Source organism: Acanthaster planci, linkage group LG20, assembly GCF_054643075.1.
Source record: "Acanthaster planci isolate LZ-2023a linkage group LG20, COTS_SCS, whole genome shotgun sequence".
NCBI classification, from domain to species: domain Eukaryota; kingdom Metazoa; phylum Echinodermata; class Asteroidea; order Valvatida; family Acanthasteridae; genus Acanthaster; species Acanthaster planci.
In genome coordinates this window covers 5,620,673-5,642,564 of record NC_141796.1, presented here as the reverse complement: position 1 = coordinate 5,642,564, position 21,892 = coordinate 5,620,673, and the positions used below count along the sequence as shown (strand labels likewise).

At 43.5% G+C, this 21,892-nt stretch overlaps 1 protein-coding gene across 2 annotated transcripts in view; it reads right to left on the bottom strand.

Moving 5' to 3' along the window:
* Positions 1-21,892, bottom strand: part of dcdc1 (doublecortin domain containing 1) — a 39,146-nt gene that overhangs the window by 8,317 nt on the left and 8,937 nt on the right. For both annotated transcript variants that reach the window (XM_087130521.1, XM_087130522.1), the window contains exons 10-30: positions 21,514-21,674; positions 20,518-20,607; positions 19,607-19,693; positions 18,995-19,096; positions 18,359-18,530; positions 17,215-17,329; positions 16,583-16,733; positions 15,963-16,070; positions 14,267-14,394; positions 12,352-12,412; positions 9,558-9,877; positions 8,752-9,005; positions 7,828-7,913; positions 6,899-7,051; positions 5,619-5,865; positions 4,650-4,812; positions 3,666-3,830; positions 2,696-2,893; positions 1,232-1,449; positions 846-916; positions 402-587 (exon numbers count right to left, since the gene is read on the bottom strand). In XM_087130521.1, coding sequence (XP_086986647.1) covers positions 402-587; positions 846-916; positions 1,232-1,449; positions 2,696-2,893; positions 3,666-3,830; positions 4,650-4,812; positions 5,619-5,865; positions 6,899-7,051; positions 7,828-7,913; positions 8,752-9,005; positions 9,558-9,877; positions 12,352-12,412; positions 14,267-14,394; positions 15,963-16,070; positions 16,583-16,733; positions 17,215-17,329; positions 18,359-18,530; positions 18,995-19,096; positions 19,607-19,693; positions 20,518-20,607; positions 21,514-21,674 — 3,236 coding nt within the window. The remainder of the gene's footprint in view (positions 1-401; positions 588-845; positions 917-1,231; positions 1,450-2,695; positions 2,894-3,665; positions 3,831-4,649; positions 4,813-5,618; positions 5,866-6,898; positions 7,052-7,827; positions 7,914-8,751; positions 9,006-9,557; positions 9,878-12,351; positions 12,413-14,266; positions 14,395-15,962; positions 16,071-16,582; positions 16,734-17,214; positions 17,330-18,358; positions 18,531-18,994; positions 19,097-19,606; positions 19,694-20,517; positions 20,608-21,513; positions 21,675-21,892) is intronic.

Sequence of the window (21,892 nt, the reverse complement as noted above, 5' to 3'; positions counted from 1 at the left end):
CTGCAGGCAGGTGATAAGCTGCGATGTTCTTTCCATTCAATTAGTCTTTCTTTTCTTTTGGGATTTTAAACTGCTTCATGCCAGAACTTGAAACTGTTCAGATTATTAGATATAATTATTATGGTTCAATTACAACTGAATGAAATAGGAAACTTGTTCCAATGAAATGTATTGTCATAGCAAGCAGGTTTAATATTGACTTAAAACTCGGGGGAGTATTGCGATATCGAGGTTTTGACCCTCAGGGATTGTGGTACAGACAGGCCTTGTCCTGTTCCTGCTGGGAGTGGACTGTGGTGACATAAACAAAACTGTGGAGACATGCTGGAGTGCCACAACAATATTCCAAATACAAAGCTTCCCTGGGAAAGGCAACGGTTGAACAAATAAGTCCCAATTACCTTTCCGTTCAGACATTGGAAGCAACCTGTCATCCTGGCGCCACGCTTAGGAGCCAGGCCCACGGCGCAGGCAAACTCTGTCGCCTCCTCCAGCCTCCGTAGCCTGTGATTGGCCCTCATGGAGCGTGCACAGGCAGCACACACAATGACAGGTTCAGATGATTTGATGCCCATTACAATGAATCCCTACGCAAAAAGGCAAAACAGGCTTCACTGGTTGGGGGAAACGGTGCACAGAACAGAGAAGTCTTTTGTTTTTCAAACAGTTATTAAAACCCCTTGTAAAAATAAAAACTAGAAATGGCAACACTGCAGTCTATCTTGTGCCAACTGGCCGTATTGAGGATATCAACTACATTTCATATTTTAAAAGTAGGAAGTTGCATAGAACTTGTTCAACTTTAATTTATTGATTTAATATCAAAATGCTACTTATTGACTTACTGTCTGTTCCAGGGGTGTCTCTCCACACACTGCAAAGGTACACACACTAGCCTTATTGGCAGCAGTGATTTCTACAAATAAAATGGACATTTAATCAAGTGACTAACAAACTTCAACAGACAAAACTGCATAAAAACTGGGAATGGTAGAGGCAATCCTTTGACGCTCAACTGTCTTCCAAAATATCTAACTAGAAAGAACTTTTCCCAAGTCGACACCAAACCTTCAGAACTGAATTCCTGAACAGTTGTGAACCTTTTCTCACTCATATCCGTTCAGGCCGAGCTGTTCAAAATGTGCAAATAGATTCCCTAGGTGTGATCTTTCTGATCCTTTATGTCTCCAATTCAAATAAGATTCCTTTGAAGAGGACTCAATAAACCAACCTTTATCCTTGATGTCGGCTGCAAAGGCATCTAGGAAGCCAGTCTCCTTCTCGAATGACCACTTCTGGTTGGCCGCGCCATATCTGACTGTCCGGCCATGCTGTAGGGTGACCGACTGACCACAGAAGCTGCCTGGAGCCTGGCTGTCCTCATCCAATGCAACACTCGGCATCTGAGCACCCAAGACAAGGTCTGGGCTTGACTTGGAGCGGATGAAGCTGGTGTGGTGAAATAGAAAGATAAAGAAGAGCTTTGACTTTCAACAAGTATTACTGTGATTCGTAGTTAACAGATAAGGGGTGCATGTGGCCAGGTGGGCTTATGTTGCGGCCTTGGTTGAGCCATTTAAACCTTGCTTACGTCTCTCTATACCAAGAAGTATAGATGGGTACCAGTGTTAGCTGGGTACAAATATCAGCCGGGTACCAGTATTAGCAGGGGAGCAATGTTAGCTGGGTACAAGTATTAGCTGGGTACCAGCATTAGCTAGGTATCAGCATTAAGTGGGTACCAGTATTAGCCGGGTACCAGTGTTAGCTGGGTACCAGTTTTAGCTGGGGAGCAGCCTGCGATGGACTGGCATCCTATTGAAGGGGAAAAATAAATGTTCTCTGTAGCTTCATGCCAAGGAAACTGCAGATAAACACAGACATCTTCGTTCTTTTAACAAGTAATCCTGCATTTTGTCACACAGTTCACTTATGTGGACCAGCAGACCTGTTTATGACCAGTGAATGGTCCTTTTTCTCTTAGTTTGATTTCAGAATATAGGACCCTCTTCTTGCCATTCATAGTCCCTCAGGGCACATAGGTGTGTACTAGTGACCTCACTGCCAGTCCATATGTGTGTAATATCTACCCCCAGACATTGTTGCAGTAGCCAGAATGTCGTTCTGTATTTTGTTTTGTTTGCAAGTGTAGTGACTTGCGTTTTGTGACGTTTTACTCCTAGAGGGCACTGTGTGAGCGCTCACATAATTCCGTTCCACCATTTTATGCCGCGTTGTGCGGTGAATTTCTGAGAAAATTGTCCTTCTTTTGCAGTTAATTTGTGAAAACCTTGCCAGCTCAGCAAATTGAACCACCATAACTGTCACTAATGTCACCATTGTCATTACAGCCATTGTCACCGTCACTACCACCACCAGAACACCTACTGTCAAACTCAACTACTACTGCTACTCTACGACGCCACGCTGCTGTGTTTCTGCGCTATCTCTGTATTTAATTTAAGTCCCCCGGTCATAGATGACTCACAAATTATTATCACCTGACTTCAGACTTTGTTATTGCATAGCCCCCCCCCAGTTTGCCACATCATTCCAGGAAATAAAGTGACATTTGAGTTGCATGTACATGTAACGGACATTATTTGATTACTAATCCCAGTACATGTCATTGCTGAGCCACACAGTTTGACGATCTGTAGCGCAAAGGCTACAATTGTTATATTTGTATGCTCACCCCTGCGTGTCCGCCTCCCATCGCTGCGAGGCATCCTCGGCATTCTTCTTACACAGGACCACCCTGGACAACTCCAACTCAGGCTGTTCCAGCCCCACCACCAGGTAAGGTGCTGTTTTGACGGCTAGGAAGCCATCGGCAAACACAAAGCGCTGGTGGGAGAGCCTGGTGCTGCGCGGACTCTTTGGCTGCTTGGGCCTGACAAAACAGAAAGAAACTTGTTACATGTAGGTGAGACATCAATAACCATCACAAATGTTCACAGAATACCAAAGTGAGACGTTGCTTGGAACCAGAAGCTGCAGTACAAATGGAGTACACGCCCATGTTGGGTCCTGTACTGGTTCACACGTTGATGTCTTTTACACAAATAATAGAGTGTGTGACATATTCACTTTAGTACTCTATAGAGTACCGTGTACAATTATGTGTGTAAAAGGCATTACGGTGAGAACCAGCGTGTCAACCAACGCGCGCTTTCTCCATTCGTTTGCACTGCACTTTCTGGTTCACAATGACATCACACTTTGGTACTCTATAGAGTACTGTGTACAATTAGTGTGTAAAAGGCATTACGGCGAGAACCAGCCTGTGAACCAACGCATGCGTACTCCATTCGTTTGCACTGCACTTTCTGGTTCACAATGACATCACACTTTGGTACTCTATAGAGTACCGTGTACAATTATGTGTGTAAAAGGCATTACGGCGAGAACCAGCCTGTGAACCAACGCATGCGTACTCCATTCGTTTGCACTGCACTTTCTGGTTCACAATGACATCACACTTTGGTACTCTACAGCATATGTAAGTCAACAAAACATGATATTTCCTTTCAATTCTTTCTTGTATTCTATTTATTTTGGTTCGTCTGTGTCCAGGTTATTAATCCCTACCGAGTTTAAAATCAAAGACCAGAGGTCAAACCAAAATCCTGACTATCACTCTGCTGATGGGACCGGACACATACTTGAATTTTTTATAGAGATCGATGTTGGAGAAAGCCGCCTCCTCGCTGGCCGACCCCTGATTGACCTCCACCACCTCGTCTAAGCTGGCATTGAGGACTCGCTCCCAGGGCCACTTCAGCCCCTCGGCTCGCTGGTCTGATGCAATGTGGGCTCGCTCGTGGGCACTGTCAAGCAAACCAGAGAACAAAAAACCAGTTGAGTCCTTTCATTGCTGGATACTGCACTACTGGAAAAGATGGCATTGAGGACGTGTCCACCTCAAGGCCCTTCAAATCTATCATGATATTGACCAGTCTCAGCCAGGTCACAAGCTATTCAAATGAAGTGCAACAAAAGTATGCATATTTCTCATGGGTATGTAGTCATGTTGACGCATGTATTCAGACTCGTGAGTTTTCAGTGTTTTCTTAGCTTGATATGCAGTTTCACTCCTATTGACTGACATCATTCCTGTGTGGCCATTTATTATAAAGCACACTGAAGCTCTAGAGGTTTATTCCTGACTCCAATGTTGCCAATGAAATGAGTTTGGCTGGCAGTCAAATTTGGATTAGACACACCTTAAGGAGGGTAGTACAAATGTTCTTGTGAAAGGACTTTCACTGAGGAAACCACAACTTAAGCCATCACAAAGTAGTAACTGCTCTGCATAAATGAGTCAAGTTGTAATCTTGAGCTACTTTTCAGGCTTTTGAAAGACTCTTGTACAGTGTGTAAGTGATAGAAATCCTCAACATTATAACATCTACACAACGTCTGTTTTCAACACACGAAACTGAGTGACATGTCAAAACCAAGAGCTCAGCTTTCTCAATCTAATACAAAGTCAAACTCAAAGTAGCTCTGACGACTTGAGACAAATTTTGCACAGCACGACACATGTTTAGTTGTGCGAAGTATGATTTCCATTCACATAAAACCAAAGCACGATTTTTCCCCTTTGCATTATCATGTCCCGTGAGACTTGTACAGTCAATCTTTACCTCAAGTTTGCGTACACATCTCCGTCTGTCTCCGCCTCTTCAGGCTCTGCCTCCGGAGTGGGACCTTGCAGGATGTGCTGCCTCTCCTCTGGTGACACTGCAATCTGGTTGACCACAAGAGGGCTCCCTACAGCCAGAGCACCATCCACATCCAGAACCAGATCTATGGATAATGCAGGCATAATTGATTCCTATCAATTCTGGGTACCAAGGTCAGCAAAGAGTTACTTTTTTGCAACTCTTTGCTGACTAAAAGAAATTTAGTTCCATCATAACATTCCAAACACCAAACCTTATATGATCCAAACGTTCTTAGCTGTGGTACTGAGCGAAACCGAGCACCACACAACACATAGAGTGTCAAATACAATGTAGTTGTCGATAGAGGGCATTTTATCACATGATCACGTCCAACTTGCTGTGAGTACGCATCAAAAGAGGGCGCTGCCAAGGACGTGGCGTTGCAGTGCAGTACATGCACAAGATTACGTGGACATTTTCTGGTAAATAATAGGCGCGTCAAAATTGCGATTTGGCAGAAATTTTAGAGGTGAAATCAGAGTGGTGGAAACAAAGTGAAACAGCAGAAATTCTCCACCAAAATCGGGAAGGTTGGGAGGTCTGGTCTATCTTCTAGATAAATTCTTGTTTCAGGACCCCAGATCTGGAAATGCGAGAGCACCTAAAATAAGTGAGACTAAATCCAACTTATGTGCCAATTTTCATGGTTAGCTTTTTGCACCTGCTAACACCCAGGCTTCCTAAGTGTGGTGAAAGTCTTGTGTCTTGAATCCAATAAAAAAATGAAAAAAGCTGTAGGTTGGGCTTTGGAAAATTTTGTCTGGTTGGATATGAACGTTTGATTGGACTTTTGGCAATTTTGGTTGTAGATCAACATTTCATAAGAAAAACCACCTGTCAAGATCAGGGAAGAGGCCTTGGGTCTTGGGAAAAGGTCTGAGCACTCACTCATGGGACTACGTAGGGCACAGTACTGCTTGATTGCGCCCACGTCGGCCACCAGCGTAGCCAGGATGGTTCGACGCTGCTGCTCCTGGCTGGACAGGTTGGGATCGCTCCAGGCCTCCCCGCATGAGACAAAGACCAGCTGGTCCCGCTGCAGGTCATCCAGCGAGAGGTGCTCCCGTCCACTCTCGTCGAAGAGTCGGCGCGCAGCGAAAGGCAGGTTGAGGAGGGATGTGCAGCGGTCCAGAAACTACGCAGACAAAAAAAAAACACATCAACCTGTGACTTGATTCCACAAAGGCCGCTTTGTTTTGATAGACTGATTAGAGACAGCTACTGGTCGGTGTATTGATGCATTACTCAATTTGGTATCCTGGGAGTAGACATTATGTGGGTAAACAACATTGAGGTGCGTGTTGATTTTGACGGTGACAGATTCTCTTGAAGGCCTTTAACTCTTGCGACTTCTGAATCACTTTGTCAGATTGGGTGATATTTGTGACCTGCTCTGCAAAAAGGGGTCATAAGTCACGCAATTCCGAAATATGTTATGGCCTTTTCTATTTGGAGAGGGCAAAATGTCTTCAAAAAAGTGATTTTGTGTTTTCCTCTGTTAGCTTGTATAACATTTATGTTTTCAGAATTTGTGACTACAAACATGGATACTGATGAATAAAGATGAAAAATTGATCATTCAGTAAGAAATCCTACATAGCATTGTGTTTCAGAGTGTTACATCTGAGCTTTTTCTCGAAAAATTCTTTTATCGAATCCAAAAATGTGGATATACAAATGTCTAAATATCTCTGGAACGCAGTGCACTACAGGGGTCCTTCATAAATCCAACTGTAGCTTTTGATGTTCTCAATCCAGCCATATCAAAAACTGATAACTTGAATCTGGCAACTTATTACCCATTTTTCTAGCACCGGTCACATTTAGTCATTTCATGAAAGCTGTTTTATCCTGGATCATGTGTTTTAGCAGGACTGACCCTCAAAGACTAAAGCTGGACTTGAGTGAAAATGGAAAAGACTCTCAGTTTTACCAGTAAGAAGAAATGTTTGAAGAAAAAATAGTCCAGGTCACACTGACGAAGTGCAGATGGGACAATGGAATCCACACAGATGGGCTATGGTGGGCACGGATCAGGGTTGGAATTTGAATGTAAGGAAAAGACCACAACACCTCGTACTTAAAAACTGGTCTCTCTCCCCAAAGTCTGTTCATTGTATATCAAAGTGATCTGTCATCTGCCACTGTCATTCCTCTTGCTCCCTTACCAGCTGAAACTCCAGGGCCTTGACTTCATCCTTCTTGGCCTGTCTCTTCTGGGCCATCTCCTCTTCCAGTTTCTCCACGCTCTTTTCACGTGACTGGCTGCGACGATGGGGCCGCTTGCCATTCATGGCCGTCCGATTCAGGTCTCTCATCATCTGAAAATGGAGAGTGAAACTGAATACTGGAGATGGACCATAGAGTTATACATAAAAACTAGAGCACTGACTCATGTACGAAGCGATACCTGCTAGGCGTATCCATGTTTGTGCACAAACCTATGGAAAACTGGAAATTTTGTGTGGCTTTTGTAAGGCTATTTGCATATCTGCATCTGTATTCTAAAATAATATGTCAACAAAGCCAATACGCAAACAACCTGAACGCGCAATCAGTAAATGAGCATTTCATTTTGCTCAGCGTCAACTCATGATCACTTAACACTGACTAACTAACACTGCCTCCAAGGCCAGTAGCTCGGCGGGTGTGAAAGGATTTTTTGTGAAACCAAGAAAGACTGCCGAAGGGGTTCTTTGCAAAATGGGTCTATCTTTAATATCACGACCCATAACCAAGAGACCGTTTTTCACTCTCTATGGTGCCTGTTGCCCAGGACCAAACCTGTGGCTTGACATGTGTTTTACTTGTAATCAACCTGTCCATGAGTTCACTGTGGACTTGTAGAAGCAGCTGAATCAATACCAAATGGTCACACAGCAAACCTACTCATTTGCAACTGATCCCACAAGATGCCTTCAGACCGTTTCTCAATCACTTGATGCGATGAACCTGTGCGCACACCAAACAGCTGTTGTTGCTGCATAAAAACACACCCTCTATTGTTCCCACTCAGAGCAGACTTGGAAGACGGAGATACTCTTTCCATACCTGCAAAGGTAAGTTATTCCAAACCAACAACTCCACTACTACTTACATTGGTGAGGTCTGGTCCCACGATATGAGCCATTCTCTGAACGTCCCGCTCGCCGTTCTTCAGAACCCTCAGCCGTAGTGGAACAGCTTGAATGCGAAGATGACCAACGAATTAACACTTGGAAGGCCATAATGAACAAATGTGAGAGGATCCTACAAAATGAGTCATAAGGCCATTTTTTTCTGTAATTTGCTCTTGTGTGAATCAGAAAGAGTACTGAGCTCTGTTTCGATGGATCACTAAGTCCTGCATCTTGATGAATATGGACACTGTGTAGGCCAAAAATGTTGAGGGTTCCTATCAACGTCCACTGTGCAAGATTCTTTTCAAGGCCTTCAACTCAAGACTGATCATGGTGACAAGTCTCCGACTCATTTTCCTAGATGGGGTTTAAGAGTGGGAATTTGCGTTTTTGAAAAATGGTTAGAAAACTTTCACGTATTGTTTAACCATTTCATTGTGTAAACGTCTAACCCTTACCATGGGTGTCATTCAAAACTTTAAATGCAACAAATTGTATACAATGTTAACAGTTAACACAAAGGTCCGGTGATGAATTCATGGTATTCCTTTGATATGACCGAGCAGTTAAGCGTTCTGAAAATCAGATTGCATTTTACAGGCATCGTTTACAATAAAAATGAACACCAGACTGCGTCAATCTAAATGTCAAACCTCTAAAAGGGGCGGGTCCATTTAAAAGTTTTGGGAAAATCTGTGAACGGATTTGCTACTCTTTTTGTTTAAACATTCCACCCTTAATGCGGTTACAAATTTTTATTATTACTAGATGATACTTCAAAGATTGAAAGACTTCTGGTGTCCTAACCAATGTTATGAAGCACAAAAGCCACAGAGTTTCTCCCTTATTAAAACAATTCTCATCGTCTTATCTTTAGAATTTGTTTGCTTATAGGGACCTACTTCTAAGCGGAGAATCCTTTTGGTCTTGGCCATAGGCCAGCTCCCCCTCCGAGCCACTCGGTTTGCGCGTCATCTTCTTGATGGGCGGGGCATAGGGAATGAGATATCCCTCCATCGGCCAATCGCAGTCCTCGTTCCACTCGCCCTGGCTGTTGACCGGCCAGGAGTAAGCCAGCTTGTTCCACAGTGGGTTCTGGGCCTTGGTGTGTTTCCACTGGCCAAGGTTATCCAATCTCTCCTGCTTTAAGGCCCACCTGGCACCCAGAAAAATGAGCTCCGAATTTACAATTTTCTGGAAAGCCTCCAGGATAGAAGAACCTTTGAGACTAACCTTTGATCCTGTCAGCACTTCTGCTAAGCAAAGTTAAGTGCATAGAAATGGCTGTATTAGAATTAGCCAAAGGGAACACACTCGACAATTTGCTGGCAACATGCCTTGAAAAGTACGTTCAAATTGCTCTTGGCTTTATTAACAAACCTATCAGCAATACAATAACAGCCTTGTCACAAATGTTAACATTGCATATCTAGTATATTTTCTCCTCCTTGTGAAGTCAGATCAACCTTTTTCCCACACTGTTAACACTTTTTAACTGAATTTGTCTTGTTCTTCTGCCTTAAGCAACATACAACCCTGACCCCAAAATGCCTCAGAACCTGTTTTTCAGGAGAAGGGATAATCTTGTGTGGACTTGGCTTTAGTCCACACAGGGTTCAGACAACAAGCATTATGGGAGCCTCCATTGCTGTAAGAGAAAACACTTCAGCTGTGAAGTTTGAGTTGTGTGGATTATCTCCCATCATACCTCTGTGCTTTTGACCACGGGTGTCTGGCGGGCATACGGGGTATGACGGCCACGGCGTACACCTGCCCTGGGAAGGTGTCCCCCTCCTTCTTGGATGAGTCTTTCTTCTCGCCCCCTCCTCGACTCTCCTCACCCTCCTCGTTGGAATCAAAGTCCGGGTCAGCTCCGTAGGGATCGTCAGGGTCAGTCAGTGCCTGCTGCTGCTGCTGCCGCTCGGCCGCCTGCTGTTGCTGGCTGAACCCCATCATCATCTCCATGGCAATCGCATCATCATCTTGCGGCTTGGCTTCTATGTAGGTCAGTACTAATTCAGGCTCAGCCTGGGGAAAATTAAAAATTAAGACAACTTCTCTTAATATAAATCACACGTAACTAATATGTCACTATGTCCATGATCTTTTTGGCAATGTTTAAGTCAATGTGCTCATGTGCAATAGACTGCCCTCATGTTGAGCTTATCTGAAGTATTCAGACAACCAATACAATAAAAACTGTGCAAACATTTTCCATGGAACTTTTTGGCCATGTCCGAATCACTTGGCAATGGCCAGAATTTACACACGACTTAATGGGAACTGGCCACAGCCACTGCCATAGACTGGGAACTGGCCGCGGCCACTGCCACTGCCATAGACTGGGAACTGGCCGTGGCCACTGCCATAGACTGGGAACTGGCCGCGGCCACTGCCATAGACTGGGAACTGGCCGCGGTCACTGCCATAGACTGGGAACTGGCCGTGGCCACTGCCATAGACTGGGAACTGGCCGTGGCCACTGCCATAGACTGGGAACTGGCCGTGGCCACTGCCATAGACTGGGAACTGGCCGTGGCCACTGCCATAGACTGGGAACTGGCCGTGACCACTGCCATAGACTGGGAACTGGCCGCGGTCACTGCCATAGACTGGGAACTGGCCGCGGCCACTGCCACAGATTGGAACTGGCCACGGCCACTGCCATAGATAGACTCGTGCATAATTTCCAGCCGTAGCCAAGTGATTTGAACCCGGCCTTTCTCTTCTACAGATTTATATACTAGAGAGACTTTGACTATGAGGGGGCCTTTTGTAGCAAGAAAATAAGTAAGGAAGACCGTGCATTTGTGGGCAATTGAAAGGTTTCCAGAAAACCAGATGCATCAACCCTATACTGATGAGTGCTGATGCTGTAAACAGGTCTAGCACCCTTCCTCCTCAAGAAAGTGATCTCACAGGTTCCACAAGACTAAACACACGCCCACAGAAGACAATACTGGTCCAGACAGAAACTGCTCCGTTTGCTGATATTTGAGAACGGAGAATCAGTGTTCTCCACGGCCGAAAATTTTGGCAGGGTGGTAGACAAAATTGCGAGCGCGAAGTGTGAAGCCCTTACGGCATGGGGTCCGTGGCCCGCTTAAGGGCCCCGGAAAATTTTGGATTCTAGATGATCTGTGGTGCATTCTGGGACAATTTCCAGTCCACTTTCGTCTGTAATTTGGCCCCAAATCTGATTACATTTACAACGTGAAATATTGGCGAGGATATCCTTCAGGAGGAATTTCTTCATCAAAAGATTTGATGAAGAAATTTCCGGAGCATTTTTAGCAGAACATGTCAGTGACTCGAAACATGCTTGAGATGAGCAGAGCATGCGGTTTTCTCAATGATCAGTTGACTGTGAAAAGGCACAGTGAAAACAAGCCTCAAAATGTGCCCTTGAATAGAAAAGGACAAAAGAAATATGTTCAGGCAAAGATAAGTTTACAATTTCCAGCTCACGTCATAAAAATGAAGCAACCCCTCGATCGGAGCAGAGCGGGGGGGCTGCTCAGGCATGGCATGGTCCTTCAACTGGCACCCACACACACTCCGCAAAACAATGTTGCGCCGCGGGTACCAGTCACATGCACTGCGTGTACATGTACACGCTTGCGTAATACAATGTACGTGTACAGGTACAAAACATACGTGATGGTTTTTTTGGGACACAAGGTTGACTATGCATGATGGTAGTAGGCAGCCAACGATCAGCATTGTCAGTACATCATAAGCATCGTCGGTAAACTCAAACTCAATCCACAAACTGCGGTAAACCTCTTTTTTACTAAAATCTTGGGAAAGTAGACATTCGGGGAATAAATACACTACTCAAAAAATATCAGGGTGAAAAATTTTAGCGGGGCGGCCCAAAATTTTGGCAGGGCGGTCCGCCCTGCTAAAACAGCCCGTGGAGAAGACTGGAGAATGTATTTTTCTTTGCAGATTCAAGATTAAGACTGCAAGGACCATTTTCTTTTCAGTTTCTCAACACACAGCAACCTCAATTAATTTTTAACCTTCCAAAGTACCACCTTAAATGGTAGCCAATCTGAAGGCTGAGGCATGGCTGTCAGTGTTGTAGTAGACACCTCGTAGAACCATTCTAAGAGCCCCCCACACGACCATCACAAGACCTCCAGTCGGAGGTCAAATCACGAAACTATTCAAACGAACTGTGACAAATATTCCTTTGGCACCATTCACCCTGAAGGTTGTGACTGGACTTGTGTCTCATCTAGTGACTGAACTTGTGTTTTGTCTTGTGACCGGACTTCTGTCTGGTCCTGTGTTGTCTTGTGACTGGACTTGTGTCTGGTCTTGTGCCTGGACTTGCGTCTGGTCTTGTGCCTGGACTTGCGTCTGGTCTTGTGCCTGGACTTGTGTCTGGTCTTTTGAATGATCTTGTGATGTCTTTATTACAACACTGCTATCTGCATTTTCCAACATCTGTGCTAAATAGACCCTACAAGTCACGATAAGCGTAAATGACTCACCATAGCATGAATGAAACCATCCTCAGTGAACACCCACTGCTGATAGGGGTTGCCTTGCTGTCTGTAGACAGGATGAAAAAAAATTGCCCAATGCTGAGTCTCAAATAAAGGGGTACCTCGCAGTCTGAGTGCTCGTGAGATCAAACTGAGAAAAACTGACTGAATCAGCCGCATTTATGTGGCTGCCATCTTGAACTAGAAGTGAGGTTATGACTATGTACATCTGGATCTGTTGACTTGAGCTGGGTTTATAGCACTTTGCACCATTGGATATATACAAGGGGATATGCTGCCAACAGACATAGCCATAGCTCTGGAAGTCCATTTCAGACATGACCTCAATGTGTAGCTGATGTAGATTAGTCAGGCTCCTTGCCAGTTCGCAGTGCTCACTGAATACCGTGGGTTAATGGATCACAATCCAAAATAGCCAATTTGTGAATAGAGCCCACTGAGAAGAAGACTTTAAATATGAAAGCACGGGTGGGAAAAACTCTTTTTTAAATTTCAGTTTTTATCTCCCTCATTGTAACTAGGCTCCATCTTTATGAATTCAGTCCACAAATTAAGATCCATGAAGTTTCATTTTCTCTTACAGCAACATCAAATTGTTAATATCTCAGGCCAATGTCTGAAGTTACTTTCAATTAATTGTTTGAATCTACTTTTGACCTTGAGAAAAAGATTAAGGTGGAGATGAAATAAAAAATGTGGAAAGCGCTTTATGCAAGCCGTAATGGCACATAATACATACAGCTCATTTTCATCAGAATGCGCACAAAAACCCTGGGTGTCTCTGGCAGGAGGAAGCAATTTGCACATATATTGAGACACTCAAGAGTGTAAAAGTTGAACTACAATAAACCCTGATACCTTGAATCTCTGGGGAATGAACAAAAAATTCGAGTTATCCGAAATTCGAATTAAAAAAAGGTCCCGATTTCTTTTGAAGTTAAGTCATTATTACAATGTGTATCATAACATGTACCTATACGCTGAGCGCACAGTTACCGTAAACCTCCCTACGATGACTTTTGAAATGATATTGTGGTTATTTTATACTTTGGTGCAACAAGTTTTTGTTCACGCATTGTGGTGGTCCAATTTCTGATACCGCACCGCAACGCAGCGCCTTTCACATGCGTACTCGGGCAGGGTTTCCCGATGAGTCAGACGACTTTTTTCATCACATGAGGGTGCACCTTTTTGCGCTTCATTCAAATTTCGCAAAACCAAAAATGCTATTAGTGTCTGTTTTTATTTTTTGTTCTTCGTTCTTTATTTTCAAACTTTTGTTTATTTTTTGGGAGTGAGATTTGGCCACGCAAAAGCTCTGCGTTGCAGTCACATGGTTTGTCCACTGCACGTGAGCATGCTGTGGTTTGTGGCTCTAATTGGGCAGCCATTGCACGGGCGAGCACAAGCAGCTGGGCCAGACCATTAGGCCAGACTTAACTTCCGTACGTGTGACGCATACACAAAGATCTCCAATGCATTGCCGCAGCCACCGCAAAGAGCCATCAGTCGACCTGCCGACGCACTGGCTACAATGGGCCCACGATAACAATTGGGCCAATTCCTGCAAGTCAGATTTTGCGGTCACGGTGTGGTTTACGTGTCTAGATCGATCATCACTGTAGTGCGCTTGCAAGTGTTCCGGTGTGAAAAGACGAAGTGAGCGTGTCAGAAATGATTCATAACTAGACCTGCATTCTGTTTACACTTTCTGGCGGCAGTTTCTTTTGGATCTGCTACACCAAAACTTCGAGGTAAACGAATCCAGCAACGTGAGCAGTTCGAGTTACGGATATGTTTTTGTACATAAAAGCCTATTCTTTTGGCGGGAATTAATCATTCTTCGAGTTAAGCAGAGTTTCGAGTTAACCAACTTTGAATCAAGATTTTACTGTGTTACCTCTTCTCCAGTCCGACAGCCAAGCCTTGTGCTGGGGTCTCCTCATCGGCAAAGTGCTTGTCCACCTTCCATTTCTCAATAACCGACAGGGCTAGCTGCGGCATGGCCCGACAGTAAATCTGGCCTCTCTGGAATGAACAAAGCAAGGAGAAGAAAACAAGAAACTAGGGATAAATGTTAGTCCTTCAACTTACAAAGAAGGATGGGTCAAGTTTATCACCTACTCGCCGCAAAAAATCAACACGAAGAGCAAAGGCATGGCCACTGACATGCCAGAGCACTCACTCTTGAAGAATATGTCCTTTCATATCATATGTGAACAGACCGACAGACAGGGCCTTTTAAGTGTGAAATTGAAACTGACATAGTGACAGTGTGATTCTTTGACTTTCTCATTTCTCCAACTGCAAAATTCCCTTTCAATAATGTAACAGCGACCCCCTTTATGATGCCAATGTCTGCCAGTTAGGAGAGCTCAAAAAAATAATTCAGCACATTGAGTCTGCGAAAAAAGGTATCAAACAGGAAAGTGTAATTTCATTCTCCAGAAGAATGTCAGATTTATTAGACTAGGTTCCCACGACACTCAATCACGTAAGAATTGAACACAAGGAAACAAAAATCAAACTGACATGAATTTGATGAAAGAGGCTGACAGAAAGCATTGACTTGCATAAAATAAAACAGGCCACAACTGACTAACCCTATCAAAAGCAATTATACAGCATAAAGTACCACCGCCCGCCAAGCTACAAAGATGTGTGCAGAGCAAGCATTCCACAAAATGCCTCCACCAGTGCTGGTAGAATGGGGCCCAATACATCCCCCCCCGCAGTAAGGCAGTGGAATGGTGAAACAGCCCACTCTACCTTATGCCATTTACGTCTATAGTCACGGCCCAGCACCCCCCAAAAGAATGTGCTACCACAAAGAGCATGCCAACAGGCAGGCAAAACAACCTTTACGACTTACAATTGCATGTGTCTTGGCCCAGCACCCACCCAAGGAAAAGGAACGCCAAACACTTCAACATGTAGCTCTAGTGAATTTAACTTAATAAGGACACCTTTTTGTTACAACATCCCACAGTTGTAATCGAGTCAGTCACAAGTCACTGCAAGTCACCACAAGTCAGTCACTGCAAGTCACCACAAGTCAGTCACAAGTCACTGCAAGTCACCACAAGTCATTCAGCCACAAGTCAACTCGAAAGTTATTTAAATAAACTGTGACAAAGGCATTCCTTTGTTATTGTTCATCTCTCAGTTCCGCACTGACTTGTGAAAGACTTGTGAGTTGACTTGTGGACTGACTTGTGACCGACGATCTGCAACTCTGCATGTGACCCACCATTACTACTGCTGTTTGACCTCCCCCCATGTTAACGTTCATACGTGTACATGTACATCAAAGCAATCCCCAATGCAAATTTTGTAGGCAGATGACACTGGCAGTCAGGAAATGCACAGAATGTGGAAGATGCATTGTTCTTGTGTAGACTGGTGCCACTGTCCAGATTGTTGCTTGGAAACATTTTAAGAATGAGGGGGTCACATATAATGGTATCTACCAAACAAAAGATTTCCAATTTTTTCGTAACAGCTTTGGCAAACCTGGAATGTCAGTGACATTGACATTATAATGTCAGTGACATTATAAAGTAGTGATTTAAAGAGGGTTTTACGCCACAGACTACCTTGTTGATGACCCAGGTCTGTGATCTGGGCGGCCAGATGTCACGGCTGCCTTGTTTCTTCTTGGGTTGTAAGGCCAACTCACAGTACAAGACCTTGGTAGGATCCTCCTGCAGGGTTAGAGAGGCAATGTCAGAGTTCACATGTCAAGGTTGCATCGTGGTCATTTTCAGAGTTCATTTACCAAGGTTTTTTCCGACATTGTGTGCTGATGTAGTTTTCGGAGTTTGTTTACAAAGGTCATTGCAAACACGGGAAAGGCATGTCCAAATTTCATTTCGATGCTCACAGTTGAAAAGGTTATTTCAAAATTTGATGGCACAGGTCATTTCAAAATTAATTTGGAAAGGTCATTTTGAATTAATTTTTAAAGAATACTAAGCTAGTTACTATTATTTCCAATGTTTCATATAACTGTGACTCTAAAAGGCATTTCCAAAGGTCAAAAAAGACAACTCCAACTTTTCATGAATTCTGCTTGCTTATTACCATAATTTCCCCATCATTTCAACAAAAATCAGACTCTAATTTCAGACAATTTGCATTTCCACATGTGGCTCTTCAAGAAAATCAGTTTTTATCTGTTGGGGTTCCTTTTGGTGGTGGATTCCTCATTTCTCACCTTGTGTTGCAGGAAGTGTCCAGTCAGGTCCAGTTCGTGTTTCTCCACGTTCAGTCGCTTCTGGTCCTGCACCTCTTTCGGGAGGTCATAGGTCACATCTTCATAGTCGTAGATAATGGGGAAGCCGATGGTGGCCTCCCAGTGGCTGGGTCTGTTTGCAACAGGGAAAACAAGTGGGAAACTGTTTTAAAATGTTAACTATTATTTGGATCGCGGTGACTTCCATAAATGTTACAAGAGCTGGTCCATGTACAGGAGACTGGATCTACACTATTGCCACGTGAAATGAAAAATGTGGAAAATACTTCACAGATAACAATCGCTTCACTTGATGCAGAGAGCTAAATGCACATTGAACTTACATTTAATGGTAGTCTGGCCAATACTGTCACAACACAGTCACTGTCTTACCAGAGAGTGACTGACTGACCTCGTTTGTGGGGTAAAATTAAGATACACAAGTGACCCACAGTCGTAATTCCCTTATAAATTCTGCCAATCAGAATAAAGACAGAGCAGAAGTCATAACCAATCAGGCCACACCTGACCTTTCACCACGGAGAAGTGTAACTGGTCTAAAGATTTACTTCTTTACGACCTTCAACTTCAAACATCTGACCTTTGGCACCCACCTTTCCTCTCCCTTTGGGATGTCATCTGAGTTGAGTGGTTCCCTGACTGCTACATTCCTCTCTCCATACAGGTCCAAACCTTGCACCTTGTCCAATGTCAGCTGTAGGCAATACACTACAAAGCAAAGATATGCACTTTAGAACTAAGAACTGAGGGCCTGTTTGTTTCACTCAGATCCGGATCATCATAGCTATCCAATTCACAAGCTATTCAAATGAGTTGTGACAAAACCATTCTTCTGTCACTGTTCACCCTGTTACTTATGGCTGGCCTTGTGAAGGGACTTGCGACTGGCCTTGTGAAGGGACTTGTGACTGGCCTTGTGAAAGGACTTGTGACTGGCCTTGTGAAGGGACTTGTGATTGGCCTTGTGAAGGGACTTGTGACTGGCCCTGTGAAGGGACTTGTGACTGGCCTTGTGAAGGGACTTGTGACTTGCCTTGTGAAGGGACTTGTGACTGGCCTTGTGAAGGGACTTGTGACTGGCCTTGTGAAGGGACTTGTGACTGGCCTTGTGAGGGGACTTGTGACTGGCCTTGTGAAGGGACTTTTGACTGGCCTTGAGAGGGGACTTGTGACTGGTCTTGTGAGAAGACTTGTAAAGGGACTTGTGATGGACTTGACTCCAACACTGATGTTGAGGATTGCTTTGGATGTCAGATCTTTCAAGATTCTTTCAAGGGCCTGTACTTCAAAAGCGACTGCAGCAACCTGTGATTCATTTTGTCAAGTTGGGTCACATTATATTTTGCATACTACTGTTCACGGCAAATAGAAAGTTGACCCTTCAAATGGGAATGAGAAATTTTGCGTAAAAGAATACACATTTACATCCACATGTCATTAGCAAAAAATGTTCCCACTTGTGTGTAAAGGCATAACAGTATTGCCCAACTGTGTTTAAAGGTGTTCTCTTACTCATGTGAAAAGGGTATGAGAATATTTTCCCATGCTAAGTAATTGTTTTCACATTTTGTGGCTTGAAAATGAAATTCCCGGGATGAGGAACAGTGGGAAAAGAACTTCCCACTCCCAGGTTACGTTTCAACTGCAAGGCACGATACTTGTATGGTATCTGAAACACAAATATTAAATTGTTCTATATATCAACATAAAGCAAATGCATCAGAAATGTGAACCAACCGTTTGGGTCTCTGAATGGCTCTCCAAAGGAAATCCAGACTTCTTGGTCATTCTTGAGAGCGTGGACGTCTGTGATCTCCTTGCCTTCACGGTCAAATATCTTGGTGACCACGGTGCTGAGGGCTGTGGTGTTCTTTTCCACGCGGGCCCATCGAGTCAGCTCATCAAGCAGCTGAGATGAGAAAAAAATTTTGAAGTAAATAATCCTACCAGGAAAATTGGACCCTCAAAAATCCTGGCAGTAGGAGTCCAATCTTATCTGGTCTGAAAAACTATAATTTTCTTGACTTAAAGCAATATTACTAATTTTCAAAAGCAAAATGTTTTTCTGACCAAATCAAATAAGTGGCACCAGCACCATACAAATTCAGTTGGAAAAGGCAAAATTTTGTACGTTTCTATTTTCAGAAAGACATCCGTAACTGGACATCACTTGACACCCTGCACACTAACCCTTTGATGCCGGTCTAACAACATTTCATTGTTTCCGATGGCCTTAATACCCTTTGCTGCAGCTGGAAAAAATTGGTGACATCGATAATTTCTATCCCTTTTTTCTAGAAGGAGACTCAGAATAAAAAATACTTTTCTTTGGATCTTCTAGTAATGACACAATAACAAACACGTAACAATTACCCGCTGAAGAAGCAGACTATGGTCGTTGCCGATTCCTTTAGAGGCCTCCTTCAAGTTGAAAAACACTGTTTCTTCCCCTTCGCCTTGTCCATTCTCATACACCTTCCAGAAAAGAAAGTGACAAGTATTGCAAAACAATTCTTGCCTCAAACATTGGAACTTTAAAATCTGTTGAAAACAACTTCAAGTGAAGCATGACAACAAAAGTGAATACTATGTGGCAGAATTTTGCAGTACTCGAAAAGAAAAACAACAATTACAATGTCCCTTCTGGGACATCATAGCTGTTTTCATTTGACAGCACTACTTGATACCAATTTCACAGATTTGTCAGGAATGTGTCCAAATTTACTGGCTGTGGTGGCGTAATTTGTGGTTGAGGAGAGCTGCAGCCTCTAACTAGTGGCTTCCATTGGTGCATATGCTATCCTAAGCCACAGCTGTAACACTTGGACACAAAAGAAATGGCTATGCAGAATGGCCACCAGTAAAAAAGTCTTATTATTGTTAATTCCTGCTCCATGGCTTTTGGGACTGAATGGTTCTGGCTGGTTTCATCCTTTCCTTTCTCTCCCCCACCCATTCCCCACCCCATCTGACTCAACCATTCACCTTCAACCTGATGCCTTGCTGGCCCACCAGGCGATGTGACGAGTCAAACTCCTTGATATGCTGCATGGTGTAGGTACATCCAGCACCCTGAGGAAGTGAAATATGACCAGATTTTGTTCCAAAATATATGTCTGTTTTGTTTTTTTCACGTGATTACTGTTAAGACTGTGGGGGGCACTCAATTCTTGCCAAATATCCAGAAAAGAATAAAAATGTTTAATTCTTAGTTAGCTAGGTTCACATGTTCTAATATTTAATGACAGAGAGAGAATGCCTCCATTAGTAGTTCAAGTCCCAACCAGGCAGCTTGTAAATTTCTTTCCCACGGGGTTTTGGTAAGTAGCTGATGAAAGGTAAACGTAATGTTTAACACACATGATAAAGTTCTTTAGCCATTTTGGCTCCTGAATATCTGCAACGCAAGAGAAAAAGAGGCATTTTTGCAGTGTTACCATGGGGAGATAGTCCACAAAGTTCTATTTGGTAATGGTGCTGTGAGCAGGAAACTTGAATTTTTCCAAGTGTTTGTTGGTCTGGGTTGAAGATTTGAAAGTCTTTTGGAGTACGAGTCTTAATTAAGAAGGTGGTTTTCTTGTGAGGTAAGGAATGCCATGCAGTTCAATCAAACTTAAATTGCGGCAAGTCAGCCATGTTCTTTGCCAACTGCACACTTGACAAATGGCCTCTCTTTGGCAATCTCCCAGTGCCACACCGTATACTTAATGATGGTCAGGGTCCAAGACCAGGGTTTGCAACCAAACTTTTGTACCATTCTTGATCAGGTGTCTTCTTTCAAAGAAAGATAAACTAAATGGTGCTCTTTCGTCATTGCTCTTTTGGAAATAACAACAAGAAAATCAGCTCAGCATCATTTTTACAGAACGGACCAGCAACACATAGGAATTTCCCACCTCTTCCTCCATTGCCGATTCTGAGATCTCCTCCAAGATGTCCTGCAGCTTGCGTTTGGCCTCACTGAACTCCGCAATGCCCTCCTCTGTCTGGGTGCCAAAATTGAGGGGAAAAAACAACCAAGATGCTATGCAAAGCCTTCCATTGAGAGCAACATTTCTGCATCATTAACGCATGCCACTGGACAAAATGATGTGTGATGAATTTTCAACATTTGTTGTAGCCAACACAACCATTCATACCAATTTTTTAAAAGATTTTTGTAGATTTATCGCAGCTATTTATGGTTTGATTTTTGGGTCAATCAAGGGTTTCAATTATATGAGTTACAAAGGTGGCTTTGTGCGTTCCGCTACGCAATATTTTCTGTTAAGCTAAGCAAAGAAACTGGGTCCTGGCCAATATGAATGATTCATAACGTAGCGCATTTCCAAGCTATCTGGAAGTACATTTCATGTTGCCCTGTGGTTTAATAGTCAGCTATGACTTAATAATTCGATGTCCACTTGCAGCCCTGTAACAAAAGGATCCTAGAAACCTTGTCAATAAAAACCCACTGTCTTTCACAGAAATTTCCAACATGAAAAACGCAGGTTAAAATATGTCAACCCTTGTTACCAAATGGAAAATCATCATCACTCAAGCCTTTGTTTCCTCTGTGATACATGAACGTAAAGTATCTTTTAGGGTACCAACAACATTCTTTCATTAGGCTGAAGTTGCCACCTAAATTAGAAACGGTTACTGTGGTCAGCACTCACAAAGGCCTTGCATGTATGCATGTGTTGAATGCCTCTTGGACCAGAAGGTGATCTTCCCTGCTAATATGCACGCATGCCTCAGCTTGAAGAACGCTTGCGACACGCCCGTGAGATTGCACAAGCTGCAGAGGTGATATTTGCAATATATCCACAGGGGAATCCCTTGTGTTTATGTTCCAAACATTCTCTTCTCCACAGGGCATAAATGAAAACATATCTCGTGACTACACCTACCTCCTGCAGTTCCTTCTGCAGTTCTTGCTCTGACTTGGACAGCACCTCGATCACGGTGACCTGCTGCGTTTCGCCAGCCAGGCCGTGCTGCAGCTGCTTCTTGTAGGTGTTGGCGGCCTGCAGTTTCTGCTTACAGTGTTTGATAATGGTCTCCAGAAAGGCTACAAGAAAGGTCCAGACATCACATTAAAGGTGCAGTCCATCACTGAAATTTATCCAAAAAGTGACTGACTAAATTCTAGTTGAAAATCTTGGTTTAAAGATGGTTATGGGACTGTGAAATTATTCTTTCTGGTAAGAAGTCATTTTGAAGAACACAGTGAAAAAAAAAGGCCATTTCCAGCAATTTGTATCAGATGCATTTTTTAAAAAGTGCCAT